The following is a 20521-nucleotide window of genomic DNA, read 5'->3' on the forward strand; positions in this document are numbered from 1 at the left end:
AGGTCCTCTGCCAAAGCCACAAGTGTCTTTAACCACTGCACCATCTCTCCAGCTCCCTTGCAGGGGATGTTTTTGTAAGTCAGGTATGGTACATGCCTGTAGATGTCCTTGAGTTATTAAAACATGGCGTAAGATAAGCAGACACAATTATATTTTATTTAAGTGCCATTTACGGAGAAGTCATATGCCAACATGTTAAAGGCTGCTGAGTTTAAATGCTCATGTATATACAAAATACAAGTGATATTTAAGGTGAAAATTACATGGATCAATTTACATCAACCTTTTAAAAGCTAACTGGCTTCTCAGCTCGTTTGATTAATGAAGCACACTTCCCTCTGAATCTGTAACAGTGCTACAGTTCAATCTGGATTGAGGGCTGCTACAGACCAGTGAAGCTTTGAAACTTGGCCGTTGGCTCTCTCAGGACTGGCACAGGAAGACAAACAGTTTTATCGTGGAATGGGTTTAGATCACCGGAGAACTGGGCTGTCATACCCCATTTGGGATGGGGTTCTTCTGACCACTTGCATAAAGTAGCTATTACAAACATGAGCTGCCTAACAGGCAATGTTGCTGAGAAATTTGGGCCTTAGCTATTGCAAAGTTGTTGTGGGAGAGGAAGGAGGGAACCTACTCAGATGCATCAAAAAGTGGACTCCAGGTTATGAGGCCACTGGCGAGCATAAACGGTTATTTGGTTGACCTAATGCGGCTTAAGAGTTCAGTTAACAAGCACTATTTTGTCTAAAGCAAGCCAGTCGAGAAGCACATGCCTTTAATCAATCCCAGAGACAGGTGGAGCTCTGAGTTCTGGGGCCAGCCTGGTCTACATAGGGAGTTCCAGGACATCTGAGGGTCCTCAGTGAGCACCTATCTCAAAGATAAGCAATGCACCGATACACGAGTTCCGTGAATAATTTTGGGACTGGCCATTCAGTGTGTGGAAGGCCCAGCCACACTTCCAGAGTCAGGCCTGCTGTACAGAGGACTCCAGGCAGAACGAGGCGAAAAGACAACTCTCAGCCACTTTCTAACGTGTAAGCCTGCAGAACACACTCAGACCTTCAAGGTATTTAGATTTCAATCTAACCTCTAAAAGATGCTAAATTGGTAAATAAGTAGAAGATACTAAGTCAATATATACTTTAAATACAAGCCTACCACTGCCCATGTATCGTACTTGTAACTTTGGAGAACATTTTTTGTTCATTTCAGAAGAAAGGTTATATCTATGCTGGGTAGCATTTTAAGCCATATGGTTCTGTTTTGGGTATTTTAATAACTGCAAAGGGAAGAGGAGAACTTCATGATTATGTTGGATGTCACGGATAGGCCTCCAGTGGGTAAAGAAACAAGTGAAGGGCTTGACAAGCTCTAGATGGAGCCCGGGCCAGCCTTCACGCTGTCCCCAGCTGGGAAGAGCAGTGCTGGGCTAGAGCGTGGTCTCCCCGCCCACCTTTCTCCCATAGTCCTCAGTGTCTGTGAAGTCAAGGTCAGGCTCCATCTCTATCTTCACCTGCGGCACCATGAAGACTGGACTCTGTGAGTAACTGAAGGCAGGTGAAGCCGGACAAGCGATTTTGAAGTGCAAGGTGATGCTGAGTAAGACAAAGCGGGAAGAAAAATGAGTATCTAGTCTTGGGTTTGTTCAGCAGTAACCACAGAGCAGGCTTTGATGGAAAAGTTCTGTTATTGCTTATCAATTTAAAATAATTTTTTTTTTTTTCTGGGCTGGAGAGATGGCTCAGAGGCTAAGAGCACTGACTGTTCTTCCAGAGGATCTAAGTTCAATTCCCAGCAACCACTTGGTGGTTCACAACCATCTGTAATAAGATCTGGTGCCCTCTTCTGGCCTGCAGGGACACATGCAAGCAGAATGCCATATACATAATTAATAAATAGATCTTTAAATAAAATAAAATGCTGCTAGTTAAAAAAATATTTTTTTTCTGCTTGTGTGTCTGTGCACCACACACATGCAAGCTTTTTTTTTTTCCAGAAAAACATTACAGTGCAGGGAGCACTCAGGAGGCACAGACAGGTAGATCTGAGTTCAAGACCAATCAAAGCTACTGAGGTGAGACCCTGTCCCAGAAAAATCATTACATTTCCTTACTTATGGGTGTTTGCAGGGGCGTGGAGGGGGCACAAAAGTGGGTGTCGGGACAATGCAGGAGTTGATTTTCCCCTTCCACCACGTCGGTCTCAGGATCAAACTCAGATCATGGTTTGCTTGGTTAGTTGGTTTTACAAGACAGGATTTCTCTGTGTAGCTCTGGCTGTCCTGGAACTCACTCTTTGAACTCACAGAGATCCTCCTGCCTCTGCCTCCCAAGTGCTGGGATTAAAGATGTGTGCCACCACCTGGCTCAGATCATGCTCTGTTTATTTATTTTTCCAGAAGGGTACAGCTGTGTTGAGCAGGCTGACCTTGAACTCAAAGGGACCCACCCTCCTGTCTGCCAATTGCTGGGATTAAAGGTGTGGCCCACCATTTATTTCTTTGAACTCAGGTCACCAGGTTTGGTGGCAAGCGCCTTTACCTACTAGGCCACCTTGCTGGCCTTTTCTGTTTTTTGTGTTTTTGATACAGAGTCTCACATAGTTGCAAACTTGTCTTGTAGCTAAGAATGACCTTGAATTCCTGATTCTCCTGCCTCTGCCTCTCACAGAGCATGAATTTACAGAATCCTTGGACCAAAGTGTCCCCTAGCTGCTGGGCTCTTAGCCATCATTACTCAACTGGTCCCAGCCTGTTTTAACCTATTCAAACGGCTGCCAAGCCAACTTTCTGAATCATAAATCTGACTGTTCTGTTCTCATTGTTCAAAGGACAGCATCCTTTGGTTTGAACTGGCCACTTTTCTGGTTTAATTGCCCATCAATTCCTGCATCTGTGCTTTCAAATACTGCCTTAGGCCTGTTCCCATGACCCGGACTGACCTTTCCTCCTCTGCCCTGGCTCAGTGTGTGCATCAGGCTGGTCTTTCTGTCCTGGATGTGGCTACTGAGATCACCAGCTTCTCTGTGTGCCCACGCATGTTCTCACATGCATGGTGTGCCTTTGTCTGCAAGTCCCTCTACAACTCCAAGAATGGCACCTCGTGCCTGGCAGGTTTGTAAAAATTTACTTTTTAATAGATATGCGTGTTTGCCTACATGTGTGTCTCTGCACCACATCCTGGTGCCTAGGAGTCCAGAAGAAGGGCTCAGATCCCCCAGAACCAGAATGACAAATGGTTCCTAGCTGCAATGCGGATGGTAGGAACCAAACTTGAGTCCTCTGGAAAAGCTGCCAGTGAACTTAACCTGAGAGCCATCTCACCAGCCCTGCATCTCTTAGCCCCATCTCTCCGGCCCATTCATCCTTCTGACCCCCATCCATCCAGCCCCTTCCCCATCCCTCAATCCCCATCTCTCCAGCCCACCCTTCCCCTTAGCCCTTCCCCCAGTCCTCAGTCCCCATGCCTTCAGCTTTGAGGCTTCATCTATGTCTAGCCAAGCCCTGAGCTCTTTGCTCTCTGGAGAGACCTTCTCCTTCCATCTGCTTTCACAGATTCGGGGAACACCAGTGCATATGGCAAGCACCATCTCTAGCTCACCGAATTCTCAGCCTTTCTGTGAACAGGTTTTCAAAAATTCTCTGTCTTGGTCTAGGCTCTTGCCTGCAGATGGGGTGGAGATCTGATTTAGGGTAAGCCTTTTTAAATCTTAACTTAAAGATGTATTCTGTGGGATCTGATGTCCTCTCCGGCCTCTACAGGCACCCACACACTCTGATACTGTGACACCCAAGCAGCTCGAGTCTTATCCAGGACCTGCTATATGCAAGATTCTCTTCATGCATGGTATCTCGGCGAGAGCACCATTGATATGAAGGTCCTTGGCTTCTGAGCCTTGAATATGTCTCTGAAGAAAACTTTTTTTTTCCTGAGACAGGATTTCATCTAAGCCAGGCTGGCCTTAACTTGCTCCATAACACATGATGGCCTTGAACTCTCGATCCTCCTGGCTCTGCTTCCTCAGTGCTGGGATTATAGGCATGTGCCACCCTTCTTGGTTTCATAAAGCCCTGTGGTTTGAACCAGGGCTGTGTGCATGGTAGGCAGGAACAACCACCGAGCTACTCCCTAGTCCTTTTCCTGAATGTTTCTGTCTCTACTTAATCTCTCCTTTCTGGTTCCCTTTCCTCAATCCTTCTTCCCACCTGCGGTGACTGACCCCATGGTTGATCTCCTACTTAGAGTACCTTGTGCTTTGCTCCTTTGTGTTTATCCATCCAAGCTTTCAGAAACAGAGAATCAAGCCACGCTTTCACTGTTGTCTACGTTGTTTTCTTTTTTCTGTGTTTTCACAGAATATTCAATGCAATATTTTTGCAGTAAGCTCCTTTTCTAAAGTTGAATTCCTTTGTGCAATGTAACCACGTTGACGTGAACGAGAACACACATTTATTACGTGATCTCCTCCTGAAGCAGAGCGCTTACCTCCCAGTGGTGGGCCAGCAAAGCTGCCCTAGCCCCTCAAGCCTTCAGCCATTGCTTAATCTCTTATCTGATACTCTGCCTCATGCGAGGCCCTGCCCATAGCCAGGAAGCTGCTGGCGGTTTATGGCTGCTGGGGCAGGGAGTCATTAACCAGTATGCCCTCTGAGAAATTGTCCACAGCCCAGTCAATGACACCACACCCATACACATGAAGAGGAAAAGCACCCAACAGCCTTTACCTTCGATCCAGTTCCGAGCCACTGAAGGAAGAGTCAGAATGAGTAACTCCAACTGGAAGATCTTTTTCCTGGAGGGAGATGGAAATGCCAACTGTGAGAGGGTCCAGGAGGGTACAGGGGAACATTCTAGCTCTCCAGAACCTCCTCACCAGCTCTGGCTTCTGCTCCTCAACCCTATAGTCAATGCTGCACATGGGGGTACGGGGGCCTCCCAGAGATGGGTGGCATCAGGCTCAGTCCCTCATACGGGCGCTCTTAGCCGGTTAGGAAAGACTGAGGCACGGGGAGGGCAAGGACTAGAGAGGATGACAGAAATGGGTCAGGAGAGGAAGGAACCTGAAGTGACCTTGTGCTGAACCCCAAGGGTGCGGCTGGATGTGCTGGTCACCAAGATCTGACCTGTCTTTGAGGGGAGTGACAAGTCCCACGATAGAGGACTCCAAAGACAGGTTGGACTGTCTGTCACTAGGCTGTGAAAGACCTAGAAGGATCTTCAAGAGCAAAAGCTGACCCTGCCTAAGCAACCTCCCCGTCAGCAGTGGCAGGCAGCTCTGGCTTTCACGGGATCGCAGCCTAATCTCAGGGCTAGAGTCACCCAGATGGTTCTCTAGTGGGGAACACTCAGCCCTGGCAGGAGCTCAGTCATCACAATTCCAGGAAAATGTGGGGCTCAGGAGCCACACCTGGACTGACATGTTCTAAAACAATGAAGGGGAGACCAGCCAAGGCACGGGGTCCAAAGGAAAGTGAGGAATGGGGACGATGTCTAAGGTGAAGATTGCAGGGTGCTCTTTACGGGGTGGGGTCTCCATATGTGTGGAGGTCCTGTGCTCAGGGCCAGTCACCTCTATTTCTCCCTAGGACAGGAGTCCTCAGCATCTAAAACAGTTTGGCCACTGAGCTACAGGGGGAAGTTCCCTTGGGGAGTAGATGAGTAGGAAGGGAGAGACAGCAGGTGTTTTACTTACTGGCAATGCAGTGGATACCGTTTTGGGGGTCGGATGGGACACTTTCCATGGGGATCTTTATAAGTGAGGGAGGAAGGAACTGGGGCTGGAGAAAAACAGTGGGAAAGCAGATGAACAGCAACACAACCACCCGGGCTTCCTCACTGAGACGGAAAGTCCATACACGCATGGTGCAAACCTCCCACCCAGACCAAATAGTGAGGGCTGTGGCAAACACTCGGCCTACAGAGGCACCATGGCACAGTAACCCACTGTTCTAGAGACCCAGAAGTCAGGAAGGAATTCGGCCAGGAACGCCACTCTGAACAGTCTAATCTGCCGTGTATGCAGTCACTGTGAGTGACTCACACTACAGTGGTGCTGTCTTAAAGGCCCTTTTAAAATGCATGTCTGTGACTCAGATCTCGTTCTTCTGCTGAGTATATGTATCATAAAATGCATGAGCGTTTTTCTCAGCCCTGGAGTGATTCCCGGCACATGGGAGTATCTCAGGTGTTTGCTGAAAAAGAAAAAAACAAAAACAAAACAAAAAAACAAACAAAGAAAAAGCATTTGTCTTTAAAAGACCATTGGTGAGGGCAGGGCTGGAGAGATGACTCAGCAGTTAAGATCTCCAGCCGCACTTATGGGAGACTGGAGTTCGGTTTCTAGCACCCACATTGGGCAGCTCACAATCACCTGTAACTCCAGGGACCTAAAGCTCTCATCTGGCCTCCACAGGCACTCACACGCACACACCCACACACCTACACACCTACACACCCGCACACCCACACATACTTTTAAAATGATAAATATTAAAATAAAAAGGCTCTACCCTCCCTTCCTTGCATCCTTTCTTCCTCCACAGACTGGCCTCAAACGCATCATGTGCCTGGGGATACCCTGAATTTCTGACCCTCCTGTCTCCACCTCCTAAGTGTTGGGATGACAGGCGTGCGTGCCCATGCCTGGTTTACAAGTCACTAGAAATTGAACCCAGGGCTTCATTCATGCATGATAGGCCAGTGCCCTACCAACTGAGCTATAGCCCCCAACCCCTTTGTTTTAAGAAATCTCTTTGTTTTTAGAAATCTATTTTGCAAGTTCTTTTTGTCACAAAGGACACATGAAATAAATTTGAGGGCTCCTTCCTCCTGAGGAGGATAGCAGTTAGGGATGAGAAAGTCACACAGTTAGTGGATGGCTTAAGCTTGCTCACGAGGCTTTGCCTGTGAACAGTTTTCACTCACAAATGAAGATGAAGATTGTGGGTTTGAGTCAGATGGGGGAAACTGGGAACGAGGCAGGGTATCAGGAAAGGGCACGATCAAGGCAGGAATGGTTTTCTTAATTCTCTCAGACAGTCAGCTATGTTTCCATCTTGGGAGGTCTTGCTCTCTTTGGGGAAGAGCTGTCATCATTTACAACGAGTGCAGGAATCAGAAAATCTTTCTGTCTAATGTCTTGAGATTTACTGTACAGTGCGGACTAACTCCTTGGCTCTTGAGTCCCTAATGGTTTCAGGGCTGAGATGCAAAAGCATGGATGAGAAAAGGGGCAAGTGAGGAAACCAGGTAATTATTCTACCTTCAGGGAAGACATGTACTTCTCCCTCTTCCGTCCCTAATACCCCATGGGCAGGCCCAAGCCAAGCTTGCTACCAGGGCCACCTACCTGGAGTCTAGGTTGGTTGTGAGTTCCCACTGGCCACCCCTCCCGCAAGGCCTGTGCCTTTCTCTGGAGATCCTCCTTACTACTGCCTTCTACACTGGAGCCCATTCTGCCCCAGGCACTTGCCTTGCTGATGAAAACAGTCCCGAGAACCCACAGCAACGGAAGGGCAAGTGTGGCTATCACCTGCTCCTAGGCAAGGACGCTCACCAACTCGGACCACCCTGAGGGTATTCCCAGGAACAGATGGGTTCTCAACACCCAAGACCAGCACAGATAACATCCCTCCTGTACCAGTACTGCTGCAGGCCTCCCAAAGAGCCACCCCTCGCCCTGGCAGAAGGAGAGAGTCTCTGCCTTCTGCAGAGGCCACTCACTGTCCCCACCTCCTCATCAGTGTTTTCAAGGACCCCTTTCCTTCTCTTCTTCTTCTTGTCTGTCTCCTGTTTCTCCTTCTCTGGGAGGATGTTGTCAATCCAGGCCAGGTCATGCTGGGAGAAAATCAAGTCCAGGAGCCTTCGAACAATGATAAGGCCCAGGATCTGGGACGGGAAGATGGGCAGAAAGGATGAGTTTTGTGGGAGCTCAGAGAAAACCGTGAGCTTGCGTTTTCTCCTCTGTTGGCTGAATTCAGGGACCATTTGTGGCCAGTGTCTTTGCAGCCCTTCCAATGTTCCCAAGACTAATTAGCCAGCCCCAGAGATCACAGCCTCCCTAGTGCTGGGATTATAGCCAGTGCCACCCTGCCCTGTATGCACTCTCAAGTTCTTGAATCTAGGAGTCTGGTCTCTGCCCATCATGATCCATCCATCTTTTCAAATGCAGTTGTTTTACATGGTGAAAAGTTTAACTATTATTTTATTTATTTAGGTATTTGTTTGTTTACTACTATTATACTTTTATTTCCAACCAGCTTGAAGTTCAACATGGGAGCTTGGCTTTCTGTTTTGTCTTACTTCTCCAGTTCCTCCTCTATTCCACTTGCCTACCCGGGGAGCCCTGGAGACAGCACATGGGTTGTCCCTGCAGAGTCCCGTTACTGTGGCACTTTTCTCTGTTACCTGGCCCTGAACCTCCTGGTGGCCCTGCCCCACCTAGTCCTCTGAGCAGCCCACACTCTCCTCACCATGACCGGGAAGATGATGGCAGCCATGGTTGATTTGAGGATCCAGAGCAGTGCCAGGCAGAGGATCTGCACCAGGGTGAACAGGTGGATCCGGCGAAGGGGCACATGGCGCAGGAAGGCGTGGTCCGGCTGGTGCTTGGCTGGCATGAGGAAAAGCTTGCAGCGTTCCCAGAACTGGTGAGAATATGGCATAGGACTCAACCGGGAGGTCAGACTCCTGGGCCAAAGGCTATAGACAGGACTAGGGGAAGTGATGGCCTGGTAGGGCCTTAGAGAGGGACTCCCGATCGTGAGAGGCTACTGGTATCTATGCATGTATAACATAGGGCAGGGGCCCTGAGCACTGGATGGAGAAAATAGTCTGGAGATCGTGACTACAGGAACATGAACATGGGCCATATTTAAAGAAAAAGCAATTAACTTAACTGTGGCACACACTGTCTGGGGACCCTGGCCTCATGTGAGTCAGAACAAGACAAAAAATCCCTTATAGAGTAACTTTAGGGAGGTAGGGAGGAAAGGTTTATCAGAGTTAACTTGACCTGTCTCAGTTTCTCCACCTGTGAAATGGGGACCCAAAGGCCCAATCACATAGGTACATGTAAAGTACCTATGTAGTCATTTTGTGGGCACAGTCGATGGATTGATGGAAGCGGCACCGTTACCACAATCCTCTCACACAACTGGGACTTCTGACTCTAGGTCACACTAGCCTGGGGAGGACCTTACCTGGATGCCGTTCAGCGAGGCTACACCCATGTAGAGGAAGACTCCATAGAGCACGGGCATAGGGATGTACTGCAATAAGAACAAAGGTTTGGGCTGGGGAGGGTCCTGGGCTAGCTGGTGATGGACAGTGGTGTTAGCCAATCACAGAGGGTGCTGGAGACTGGCACTCTGTGGAGGAGCAGACCTGAAGCCAGAGGATGTGAGGGGAACCATGAGGGTGGAAGAGCTCTCCTCCAGCTTGGGTAGCCAAGCCAGCAGGCGGCTGCTTTCCAGGACTGGCTGCTCTCCCGGCCACTCAAAACCTATATGACATGGGTTACTCCTTCCAACAAGAGGGAAAGCTACACAGACTGAGCCCTCCTCAATCCTACCAGATCCCTCCCACGTCTGCTTCAGCTGACAGCCACCAAAGGGGCTGGGAACCCTGGTGAGCTGAGCAGGAGCCTGCCTTGCTCTTGGGTAGTCCTGGGAGAACACTTTGGAAGGCACAAAGTTTGATATCAATGCTCACCAACTCTGACCACCCTGAGGTCGCCTAACTTATAGGTGCCATTTGGTAATGTTGAGCCGGTGGCTGGAGGGATGGCACCAGCAGCCACAGCAGGCGGCTCACAACCACCTGTAACTCCAGCTCCAGGGGATCTCAGGCTCTCTTCTGACCTCCACGGGAATCTGCATTCACGCGTACATAGTTACACACAGACACACATCTGCATAATTTTTAAAAGTAAAATAAATCTTTAAAAGAAAAAAAGTGCTAAGACATCCCAGCAAGCAAATGATCTCTTTTAAGTTAGACTGTTCAATATTTAACCACTAAGAAAGATTTGGATCCAGATGTTGTAAAGGCATTTGAGCTAAAAGTTAAAAGGGGATTCAGAGGGCCTTTGCATCTTCCTGCTAACCTTGTGAAAAGTGTCCTAATTATAAATGTCAATATGTTAGCACTATGTAAACTGCATTCAAAGTATGGGAGCAATTCAAAGAAAATCTTAAATAAAAATTAATAAGGTGGTATGATGGCTCATCTTTTTGGTTTTTTTTTTTTTTTCATTTGTTTTGTTGGGTTTGTCTGTCTGTTTGTTTTGTTTTTCCAAGACAGGGATTCTCTCTGTGTAGCTCTGCCTGTGCTGGAACTTGCTTCATAGACCATGATGGCCTTGAACTCAGAGATCTGCCGGCCTCTGCCTCCCGAATACTGGGATTAAAGACATGCGCCACCACCGCCTGACATGGCTCATCTTTGTAATCCCAGCATTAAAGAGGCTGGGATGGCAGGACTGTGGAGAGTTTGAGACCAGCCTGGTCCACATCTTAAGTTCTAGGCCACTCAGGATTCCATAGAACAGAAGAATAAGGGCCGTGTGCTGAAGAGGTGGCTCAGTGACAGAGTGCTGCTGCTCTTCCAGAGGACCTGAGTTCTGATCTCAGCACTCACAACTGCCTATAACTCCAGCTCCAGGGAAATCCAATGCCCTCTGGCTTCGGACTGCGTCCAAACAACATGGCATACACTCGCACAAACATACACACATATACATAAATAAAAATAAGTCATTAAAAATTAATCAAAATCAAGGAAACAAAGAGATTAGAGGCATGCAGTGTTAGATCTCAAACTGCCTGGTTTGCAGCGCTGGGTGATGAAAATGGAGCCCAAGGGTTTGCGTATGCTCAGCAAGCCTTCTGCCAGCACCCAGAGCCCTGGGAGGTTCCTGGCACAGCTTCGGGACACCGCATCCCTTGATGCCTCCTCACAGTTGCAGAGCCCCTGCCAGCAACACCCCAGCCTGTACTTCTGCCTTCTGGGACAGAATTCTCTCAGGCCCCAGTTTGTGGCTCTTGTGAGAAATGCAGTTGTTCAGTCCTGGCTGGAAAGAACTTAATACTTTTGAAATCCTAGCTTTAAAACAACTATCTTATTTTATTTTTTATGTGAGTGTATGCCATGTGTGTGTGCTCTCAGAGGCCAGAAGAAGGGAGCTGGAGTCCTTGGCATTGGAGTCACAGGTGGTTATGAGCTGCCTGCTGCGAGTGCTGGGATCTAAACTCAAGACCTTGGGAAGAGCAGCAAGCTCTCTTAACTACTGAGTCACCTCTGCAGCCACCAGAGCCTTTATTTATAGGCTGCACAGCTTGATGTGCTCAAACCAGAAATTCTCCGGTCCTGATCCCCCATTGCAGATGGAACCCAGTTCCTCACCATGCTAGGTAAGCACTGTGCCACTGATCTTCATTTCAGTTCTTTTCTTTAACCTGCTGTGGGCCTGATGCCCTAAACTAAGAACACTGACAGTGTTAGTGCAAAAACAGATGTCAAAATTATGAGCCCAAAAGACTGGCCATTATACACAGGGTGAAGTAAGTGTGCCCATAAAAGAATCCATCACATTGTAAATGGAATGAAAGAATAGAGACCACAGTAGAATTTTCTAGTTCTTTTGTGGTCAATTCAAACACATAGAAAAAGCTAGTGTTGAGAAAGCTACCGGATTTCTGAGCATGCCCACAGTTGGACTGGAGTCTGAGACGTTCCTGGGCGATGGGAGCTGCTGCCTGCTAAATGCTGAGAGAAACGTTTGGTCACTAAATCACACTCGTTTTAGACTAGTGGATTTGTTTGTTTCTTGTTGTTGTTGTTTGTTTTTTTTTTTTTTTTTGACACAACCACTAGTCAAACAGTACCAGGACAGACACTGATGGTTCCTTGGAGACCTTTTCAGAAAAGCGAATATTCCATGGACATTTAAAATACACTCTGGGGCCAGGGAAACGCGCAGTAAGTACAGTCTCTTGTTGCTGAGCCCAATAATCCAAGTTCAATCCACAGGACACACGAGGTGACAAGAGAGAACTATAAGTTGTGCTCCGACCACTACATGTCGTATTCTTCACGCTCATGCACAAACACACACACACAAGTGAACACTTAAAGACTGAAGGGGGTTCTATGGTCTGGGGGTACAGCTCAGTAGCAGAGCACTGTCTGGCATTCGTGAGACCCTGCATTCCATCCCTGGGACCATAAAATGGCTCTTCTTGGTTTGCTTGTGATCACATTAGGGCCTTGCACGTGCTAGGCAGGCATCCTACCACAGCTCGGCTTCCCCTGGCTTCACTGCCCTGTTTATTTTGTGCCTAGGCCAGCACTGAACTCACTCTGTAGCACATGCTGGCCTTGAACTTGTGACTCTGCTTCATTTTCCCAAGTTACAGGCCTGACTCTTAAAAGTGTGCTTTATTTTACTTGTATTCATTTAATCACATTTTAAAACATAATATGCTCATTTTAAAATAATTTATTTTTATTTTATATGTATTAATGTTTTTTTGCCTGCATGTATACACGGGCACAGCATGTATGCCTGGTGTTCACTGAGGCCAGAAGAGGGCATCAGGTCCTCTGGAGTTGGAGTTACAGATCTTTGTGAGTTGCCGTGTGGGTGCTGGGAACAAAACCCAGGTTCTCTGGTGTAGGAGGGTCTTCTTTCTATGTGTTGCTTTCATTGGACAAATAAAGAAACTACCTTGGCTTTTTGATAGGGCAAAATTTAGATAGGTGGAATAGACAGAACAGAATGCTGGGAGAAAGTCAGCAGAGTCAGGCAGACGCCACGGCTCTCTTCTCTGAGATGGATGCTGGTTAGACTCATGCTGGTAAGCCACAGTCAAGTGGCAATACACATTAATGGAGATGGGTTAAACTAATATGTGAGAGTTAGCCAATAAAAGGTTAGAACTAATGGGTCAGGCAATGTTTAAATGAATACAGTTTCTGTGTAATTATTTTGGGTAAAGCTAGTCAGGCAGCTGGGAGCCGGGTGGCGGGAAGCGGCCTGCCGTTCCTTTTACAACATTTCTCTGCAAGAGCAACCAATGTTCTTAACCAATGAGTCATCTCTCTAGCCTCTGTTTGTTTTTTACATTGATTGATTGATTGTGTGTATATGTGTGTGTGTATTCCTGTGTGCAGGTCACTGAGCATGTATGAAGGTCAGTGGACAGCCTTCAAGGGTTGGTTCTCTCCTTTGACCAGATAGTCCAGGGTATCAAACACAGATGGGTAGCCTTAGAAGCAGGTACAAGGGAACTCATGAACTATCTTACGGGCCTGCAGAGAACCTCTGTAAAATAAGCAAGCAGTAGCTGCCCATCTGTGTGTGGCCTATCATAGACAATGGAGACATTCCTCTGAAGGACCCAGTGGTGCACTGCCACATCCATGGCTGTCTCACCTGTGTGACAAAATGCCTCTCAGGTGGTGGATGTCTCAAAATGAGGGGCTCGTGCTTCCTGGAGCTTGGCCCCGGCGGCTCCCTGGCAGTCTGCTCGAGTTGAGGAGCCTGATTAGCCTCAAAGACCTCGTTCACTTTGTTCCTGGCGATGGCTCCTTGCATTGGCTCTGCTATCCTTTCTTCTGTTCTATTTTTCTCTTGACAAAAACTTAATCTGTTCAAGGAACCAGGAAACATTCCCAACGGCTCCTTGAATACGGAGGAACTGATGCATCAGTTCCCTCCCTTGATTCAGGCCATTAATGTTATGATTAAGACTCTGGCTCGCTCTCTGGGGGAATTTACAGATACCCTAGAACAGAAAGAGCTCATGATAGGAGATTTGGTAGAAGATGGGTGAATTATGAAGGAAAATGTATGGAATGGCATGAGTTACCATTTATGGAGAGGCTAGCCAGAATGAGAAACCCCTGGTGCATTTTAGATAGGAAAGAAAGGCAGGCTATTCTTGATAACATGAAGCCAGCCATTCAATATTAGAGCAAACCCTGGGGGTGGAATCCTGAAGAATGGTGTTTGGGTTACCTTGGCTACCTTGAGGGCAGATATGATTTAGGGCCATGAGAAAGCACAGTTAGTTAGTGGTGTGAGACGAATTTCAAAGAAAAGCTCTGCCCACCTGACCCTGACCGCAAGACTTGCTGAGAATAATCAATTGTCTGTAATCACTTTTCTATGGAAGCTTTTATGTCTGCCAACTTCCTTCTGTAATCTCTTAAAAGTGATGCTTAAATTTTAGTAAAATTGCAACAGATTCAAATCTCATTAGAGTTGTGTCTGTCTGTCATTCGCCGAATCCCAGGTTCTCCTAAGCCTTCACCCCTGTCTTCAATCTCCAAGAGAGTCAGTCCGTGGCAGCACACCCACTGCTCGGATGTGCCCAGAATCTATTTTCAAGCCACAAACACTTGTCATAGTGAGTGAATTGGGTGCACCTGTCCATGCAAGGCCACCTCAGAATCAGACTAAGAGGTGGAAGGAGGGAACGGCAACGAAAGTGGACTAAGTTTAATAGAAAGAAAAGTCTTGGGTGGCAGAGATGGCTTCTTAAGTAAAGTGCTTGCCATGTGACACACAGGGTCCTCAGCTTAAACCCCAGTACCAAGTGAAAAGACCAAGCGAGGAGGCAAACAGTTGTTACCCCAGCGCTGTGGAGGCAGAGGCGAGAGGAACCCTTGAGCTGGCTGGCCAGCCTAGCCAAATTGTGAGCTCCAGGTTCAGTGGGAGACCCTGGCTCCAACAAATAAAGTAGAGAAACCAAAGAGAGAGCTCAGGGCTTAAGAACACATACTGCTCCTGCAGAGAACCTGGGTTCAATTCTCAGCACCCATGTTGGGTGGCTCACAAACTCCAGGAGAACCCGACACCTCTGGCTTCCATGGATTGTCTCCATACTCATTCACACACACGGCTGCACACATGCACATACGAAATGCATGTACACACACGAAGGAAAGTCTTGTGTAGGTAATGACAGATGGAAAGGACCATTGCTAGGCAATTGGATGTGGCAGAGAACAGGAGCAGTGAGCTCTGTCAGGACTACCTTCTTCCTGACTGGAATGCAGCTCTCTGGAGGGACACAGGCTTGAATATACCCCTGATACAGTGTCCTCTAGCGGTTGGGATGTGAGTAAGAAGGGTTTCAAAAATTTGAGGGAAAGTCACTTGTGTGCCCAAGGATACACAAGATGGAGAAGTAGAACTTGGGGGTTCCCCTTTGCAAAGTTCGCATTCAGAAAATGGGCAAAGCAAGAAGATCCGGAGTGAGCCAAACCATGGCAATGTAGACTGGCCAGCTCTGGAGATCCTTGACTAGGTAGCAACAGAACACTGCAGAACTCCCTGGGGAAGAACACTCCCCAGAAAGGTGACAGTGGCTTCTGGAAGGGGTGAGCAGAGCAGACATGACAGCAATAATGATAACAGACCACGTGGCATCACAGAAAACCGTGAACCATGAAACACCACCGTGACCTGTTCACACCTTGCCTTTCTTACGGCTTGCAGGCCGGTGGCCCTTGGGCTGGGGGCTGATGGGGCAGAGCCTCACCTTTAGAATTGGAGCCAGGAAGACGGAGATGCCTGTCAGGATGAAGACCATGATGCCAGTCACTCTCTGCTCCCTGGCGGAGATGAGCGCACAGTCAGGGGTGACCTGGAAGACACTCAGCGGCCATTCCCAGCTCCTTCAGCTCTTCTACTGGACTTGAAGCTTATTATGCCCAACACTGTGGACTTGAGGGGTTCTTTATTGGGCTCTGCCTTGCAGTCCAAGGCCTAGACTTTGTTAGGAAAGGCGGGCAGCACCCGACGTAGGCCAGGACATTTTGAGGAGTGTCAGGGAGGTCATTCAGTATAGGACCTAACAGTTGGGTGTTTGAGCTATATGGACTTAGGCTGACTCTTGGCTCTGCTATTTATGTGTGGGCATTAGGCAAGGCCAGGAACACTCAGAGCTGACCGCAGTGGAGATAATGGTGGAGGTGCTGCTATTGAGAGGTTGTAAAGGGCTTAGCACCCTGCTTAGAGCCTGGCTGCTCGCAGAGGAAGCAGCAGGGGCAGGTGCAAGTAAGCCCTGGCACAACCGGACTGGAGCTGTAGGCTCTGGGCAGCTTGCTTAGGCCCAGGGAGCGGACTGGGAAAGGACTCTGCCATGGTTAATCTTGAGCACTTCAACCAAGCAAAAGGGTCTCCCTCAAGGCATACCAGGTAGTTCATGTGTCCTAAGGACACAGGAAGTTCCCCGGGGAGCCATTTTGGAGAACACCAGGGTCTGACATGGGCCCCAGAGTGGCAACAGACGGGCTTTGCTGCATGAACCAGTTTGGGCCTGATGTGGGGGCATGAACAGAGAGCAAGGAGAAGAACAGAAGCGACAAGCCAGGGATTCGGGCTGGAATCCTGGCTGGGTCCAGGTAGGCTCTCAAGAGGTATGGCGGCTAAGCAGGATGTGAACCTCCAGAGGGTCTTGAGGAATGACAACGGGAGGGAGGGCAAGAAGAGGCCCCACGGTGGGCCCTGGGCAAGGCTCTAGAGCGGCGGTTCTCAACCTGTGGGCTGCAACCAGGCATTTGCCTCACCATTCCTAACAGCAGCACAATTACAGTGATGGCGTAGCAATGAATGAATTTTATGTTGGGGGTCACCACAACGTGAGCAATTAAAGGGTCACAGCATTTGGAAGGTTTGAAAGCCATTGTTCTAGAGTGTTAGGGTGTGTGTGTATGTGTGTTGTGTGTGTGTGTGTGTGTGTGTGTGTATGTTACTACTGGGGACTACAAAAAATATCACTTAGAATTGATAGAATTGAATTTTCTTCTCTTTCCTTCAGAATATTCCTCGAAGGCTGTGGTTTCGGAGGCCATAGGGAAGGCCTTTCTTGTCCAAATACTTAGAGGAAAACCATGTTTTCTTCTCCTGAGCTGTCCACTCCTGGTCAGGTGACTCGTGTCTTGTTCTGTCCTACCTGACTCCCAGGAACTGAGGCTGCTCCCCCGGGGCACTGGTCTCCGTCTCCATCTTGAGGCTGTCGATGTGGGCGATGGAGATGACTGTGGCAGCCACATACCAGGGGAGCCCCGTGAAGGAGCACAGGGCCATGAGGATGCCCACCCAGAACAGGTCCAGATGGTAGCCCGCGGCCTTCTGCAGGACAGTGGGACAGGAGAAGAGTCTGGGAACCTGATCCTTCCCAAAGCAACCATTTCATGTTCAAGGGCTCCCCCTGCCTTCCAGACTGTATTCTGAGGGGGCTGCCCCACGGAGACATTCACCCTGGGGGCTTAAGAAGTGTTTGGGCTTCACTATCCCCAAGGCTTTAATTGCCACCTTGTTTAAAAAATTAGGCAAGGTACACAAGTTTGGAGAAGAGGGATGCCAGGCTTGGCAAAGCCCCAAATTTGGTCTCTGGGAAGAAGAGCTCGTGCCCACTGGCCACAGTCTCTCTGCAGTTCTTAGATAAAGGACTCCAGGCTAGAGTGGCCCAGACTAGGTGTGACAGTCAGTGGTGACTGAGCCTTCTCAGACCCAAAGGGGCGCTTCAGGACCTTCAGGAATCATGGAAATTCCTCTGTCTCCTGATTTTAGATCTATACGTGCATCGGCACGTGTGAGGTGCCCAAGTTTCACCGTCAGGAGGCACAAGCCAGAGAGACATTTTGAGGTGGATAGGGAGCTTGTGCCCAAGACCCAGCCTGGACTTGCACCTGGTTCTCAGACCATGCCACCTTGATCCTGTTCAAGGACACATGTCTCTCACCAAAAGGCACCAAAGGTGGATTTAATCCATCTGCTCCAAGTTTGAAAGGAAGAATGTTCTCCTCCATCCCCCCAGCTGTGCTCCTAGCTCAGCCTTACCTTCAGCTTGTTCTCCTTCCGGTTGACAATGACAGCTGTGATCTGCTGGTCCATGAAGATCAGGATGGTCACCAGCAGGGCGGGCAGGATGCTTGCAGGGTACACCCACCAAGGGTTCTTCCCAAAAGGAGCAACAAACCAGCCTCGATCAGGCCGTGTGGGCTGAGTGGAGGAAATAGAGCAGCCTGATCCTTTCTCCCTTGTCCCAGACACTTGTCTGCATCCCCACCCTTCCCATTCTTCTCCTTTTCCACCTGGAGGTACTTTTCAACTACGATATTTATTTCCCCTGTAAAGATGCTAAGAATCTGCCACTTTAGAGAGAGTCACAGAGGCAGGCAGGCATGGGAAGGAGCTCAGACACACTGGGAATACAGAGCTACACAGAACACAGCGGCTGCAACACCCTGGGAAAACAGGCGAGGATCAGAGGGCTGCCAGGAGGGCATGTGTCATCACTGGTCACACAAAGACAAATGGCAAGAATAAGGCCTGGCAGACCAAAGCAACAAAGTATCTGATGGGCCTAGTGTTGTGGAGTATTATTTAACTAGGCAAATACATACTACATTTGTTTATGCTGCGGAATACTACTTTACCTATGTGAAAGTCTGTTACACTTGTTTCTGCTGCCCTTGTTAACGAGGTAAAGGTGTGTTACATTTGTTTATGCTGCGGAATACTACTTTACCTATGTGAAAGTCTGTTACACTTGTTTCTGCTGCCCTTGTTAACGAGGTAAAGGTGTGTTACATTTGTTTATGCTGCATTTGTTTAATTAATAAAAAAATGCCTTGCATTCAGTTCCTCTAGCCTGTTTAAAGCACCTGATTGATCTAATAAAAAGCTGAAGGGCCAATGGCTAGGCAGGAGAGGGATAGGTGGGGCTGGAGGCCAGAAAGGATGAGTAGGAGGAGAGAGAAGAAGAGGAGGAGAGTGAGGGAGAAAGAAGGAGAGAGACACTCTCAGGGCCCGAGACCAGGCAGCTGACAGACAGACAGACACAAGAAGCAGAGAAAGTAGGCCATACAGAAAGACAGAAAGGTAAAAAGCCCTGAGGCAAAACATAGATGAAGAAAAACAGGATAATTTAAGTTGTGAGAGCCAGCAAGAAATAAGAGCTAAAATAGGTTGAGCATTCATGACTAATAAGAAGATTCTGTGTCTTGATTTGGAAGCTGGTTGGTGGCCCAAGAGAAAAAGCCTGCGACAGCCTAGTGCTGCCTCTGCAAAGCCATCTGCCTAAGGAGCCCTGAGGGCTGTCTTAAAAAGTCAAACGTCAGAGCCGGGCAGTGGTAGCTTACGCCTTTAATCCCTCCACTTGGGAGGCAGAGGCAGGCCGATCTCTGTGAGTTCGAGTCCAGCCTGGTCTACAAGAGCTAGTTCTAGGACAGACTCCAAAGCCACAAAAAAATCCGTCTCAAAAAAAAAAAACAAAACAAAAAAAAGTCAAACATCAGTTCAGACTTGTGTGTCAAGAATGTGTACAGAGGTGGTCATTTAAGAGAAAGAGGTGTGTGTGCTTGAGCGTGTGTGCACGTGTGTGTTTGCGCATTTATATGTGTGTGATGTGCATGTGAGCATGCAAACCCAGAGCAGTATTATCCGATGTCTTCTGTTGTTCAGCCTTCATCGCCCTGATTCATGGCCTCTCATGGACACAGCTCACCATTTGGGCCAGCTAGGCTGGCCAGCCAGTGAGCACCCAGACTCAGGCCGTCTCTGCCCTCTGATGGGTGGCCGGCAAACACAGCCATGCCTGGTTTTTGCTGTGGGTGCTGGAGGTTCAAACTCAGATGCTCCTGTCTTCAGAGCAAGGGGTCTTACTTGTGGAGCTGTCCCCCAGCTTTCAGAAACCAGTGCTTTTATGTTAAGGCTAACATGACTTCAAACAGGTTCTAGACATGGATTCCCCGCTTTGGTTGGATAGCTCGTGCATTTGGGAGGGTTTGTGTTTAGCTGTAAACAAATCATCAATTCTGAATGGGTACTTTTTTTCTCCTTTTTAATTATAATTCGAGGCCAGGCATAGTGGTGTACACCTTTAATCCCAGCACTAGGGAGACAGAGGTAGGTGGGACTCTGAATTGGAGACCAGCCTAGTCCACGGAGTGAGTACCAGGATAGTCAGTGTGGCACAGAAAAATCTGTCTCGGAAAAAAAAAAAAAAACCTCATACATATACGCAAAATTACATTTTGGACGTGAGTCATGAAAGAAGATGCAAACGAACTGCCTTTCTACTTTTAACTCTACCGTGGATATTTTTGGTTTTGGTTATAGTTAGATGCATAAAAATATATTTGATGGTAAAATGTAAAATCAAACAAGGAACTCCACAGCTTCAGAGTGACTAATTTGGCTATACAGAAGTCTGTTGAGATGGGTGGACTTTGGGGCTGGCTAATCTTACTGTATAATTTTTTTCCAAGTTCTTTAAAGTTTTCATAAATTTTTAAATTGTATCTTATGTGTTTATGTGTGTCCTTGTGCCACAGTGCATGTGTGGTGGTCAGAGAACAACCTGTGGGAGACAATTTCCTCTTCTACCGGTGCACCCCAGGGATTGAACTCAGGCTGTCAGCCATGGCGGTCACCCAGGGACTGAACTCAGGCTGTCAGCCATGGCGGTGCACCCCAGGGACTGAACTCAGGCTGTCAG

General features: G+C 48.2%; 1 protein-coding gene across 1 annotated transcript in view; it reads right to left on the reverse strand.

The window, feature by feature from the left end:
- Positions 1 to 73: 73 nt before the first annotated feature.
- Slc4a5 (solute carrier family 4 member 5) overlaps positions 74 to 20521 on the reverse strand; it is a 75336-nt gene continuing 54888 nt past the window's right edge. The window contains exons 18-26 of the mRNA XM_005364663.3: positions 17860 to 18021; positions 16970 to 17148; positions 15554 to 15626; positions 9206 to 9274; positions 8477 to 8650; positions 7737 to 7892; positions 5698 to 5782; positions 4730 to 4797; positions 74 to 1601 (exon numbers count right to left, since the gene is read on the reverse strand). Coding sequence (XP_005364720.1) covers positions 4763 to 4797; positions 5698 to 5782; positions 7737 to 7892; positions 8477 to 8650; positions 9206 to 9274; positions 15554 to 15626; positions 16970 to 17148; positions 17860 to 18021 — 933 coding nt within the window. The 3' untranslated portion in view covers positions 74 to 1601; positions 4730 to 4762. The remainder of the gene's footprint in view (positions 1602 to 4729; positions 4798 to 5697; positions 5783 to 7736; positions 7893 to 8476; positions 8651 to 9205; positions 9275 to 15553; positions 15627 to 16969; positions 17149 to 17859; positions 18022 to 20521) is intronic.

This window comes from Microtus ochrogaster, assembly GCF_000317375.1.
Source record: "Microtus ochrogaster isolate Prairie Vole_2 chromosome 14 unlocalized genomic scaffold, MicOch1.0 chr14_random_3, whole genome shotgun sequence".
Taxonomy (NCBI): Eukaryota; Metazoa; Chordata; class Mammalia; order Rodentia; family Cricetidae; genus Microtus; species Microtus ochrogaster.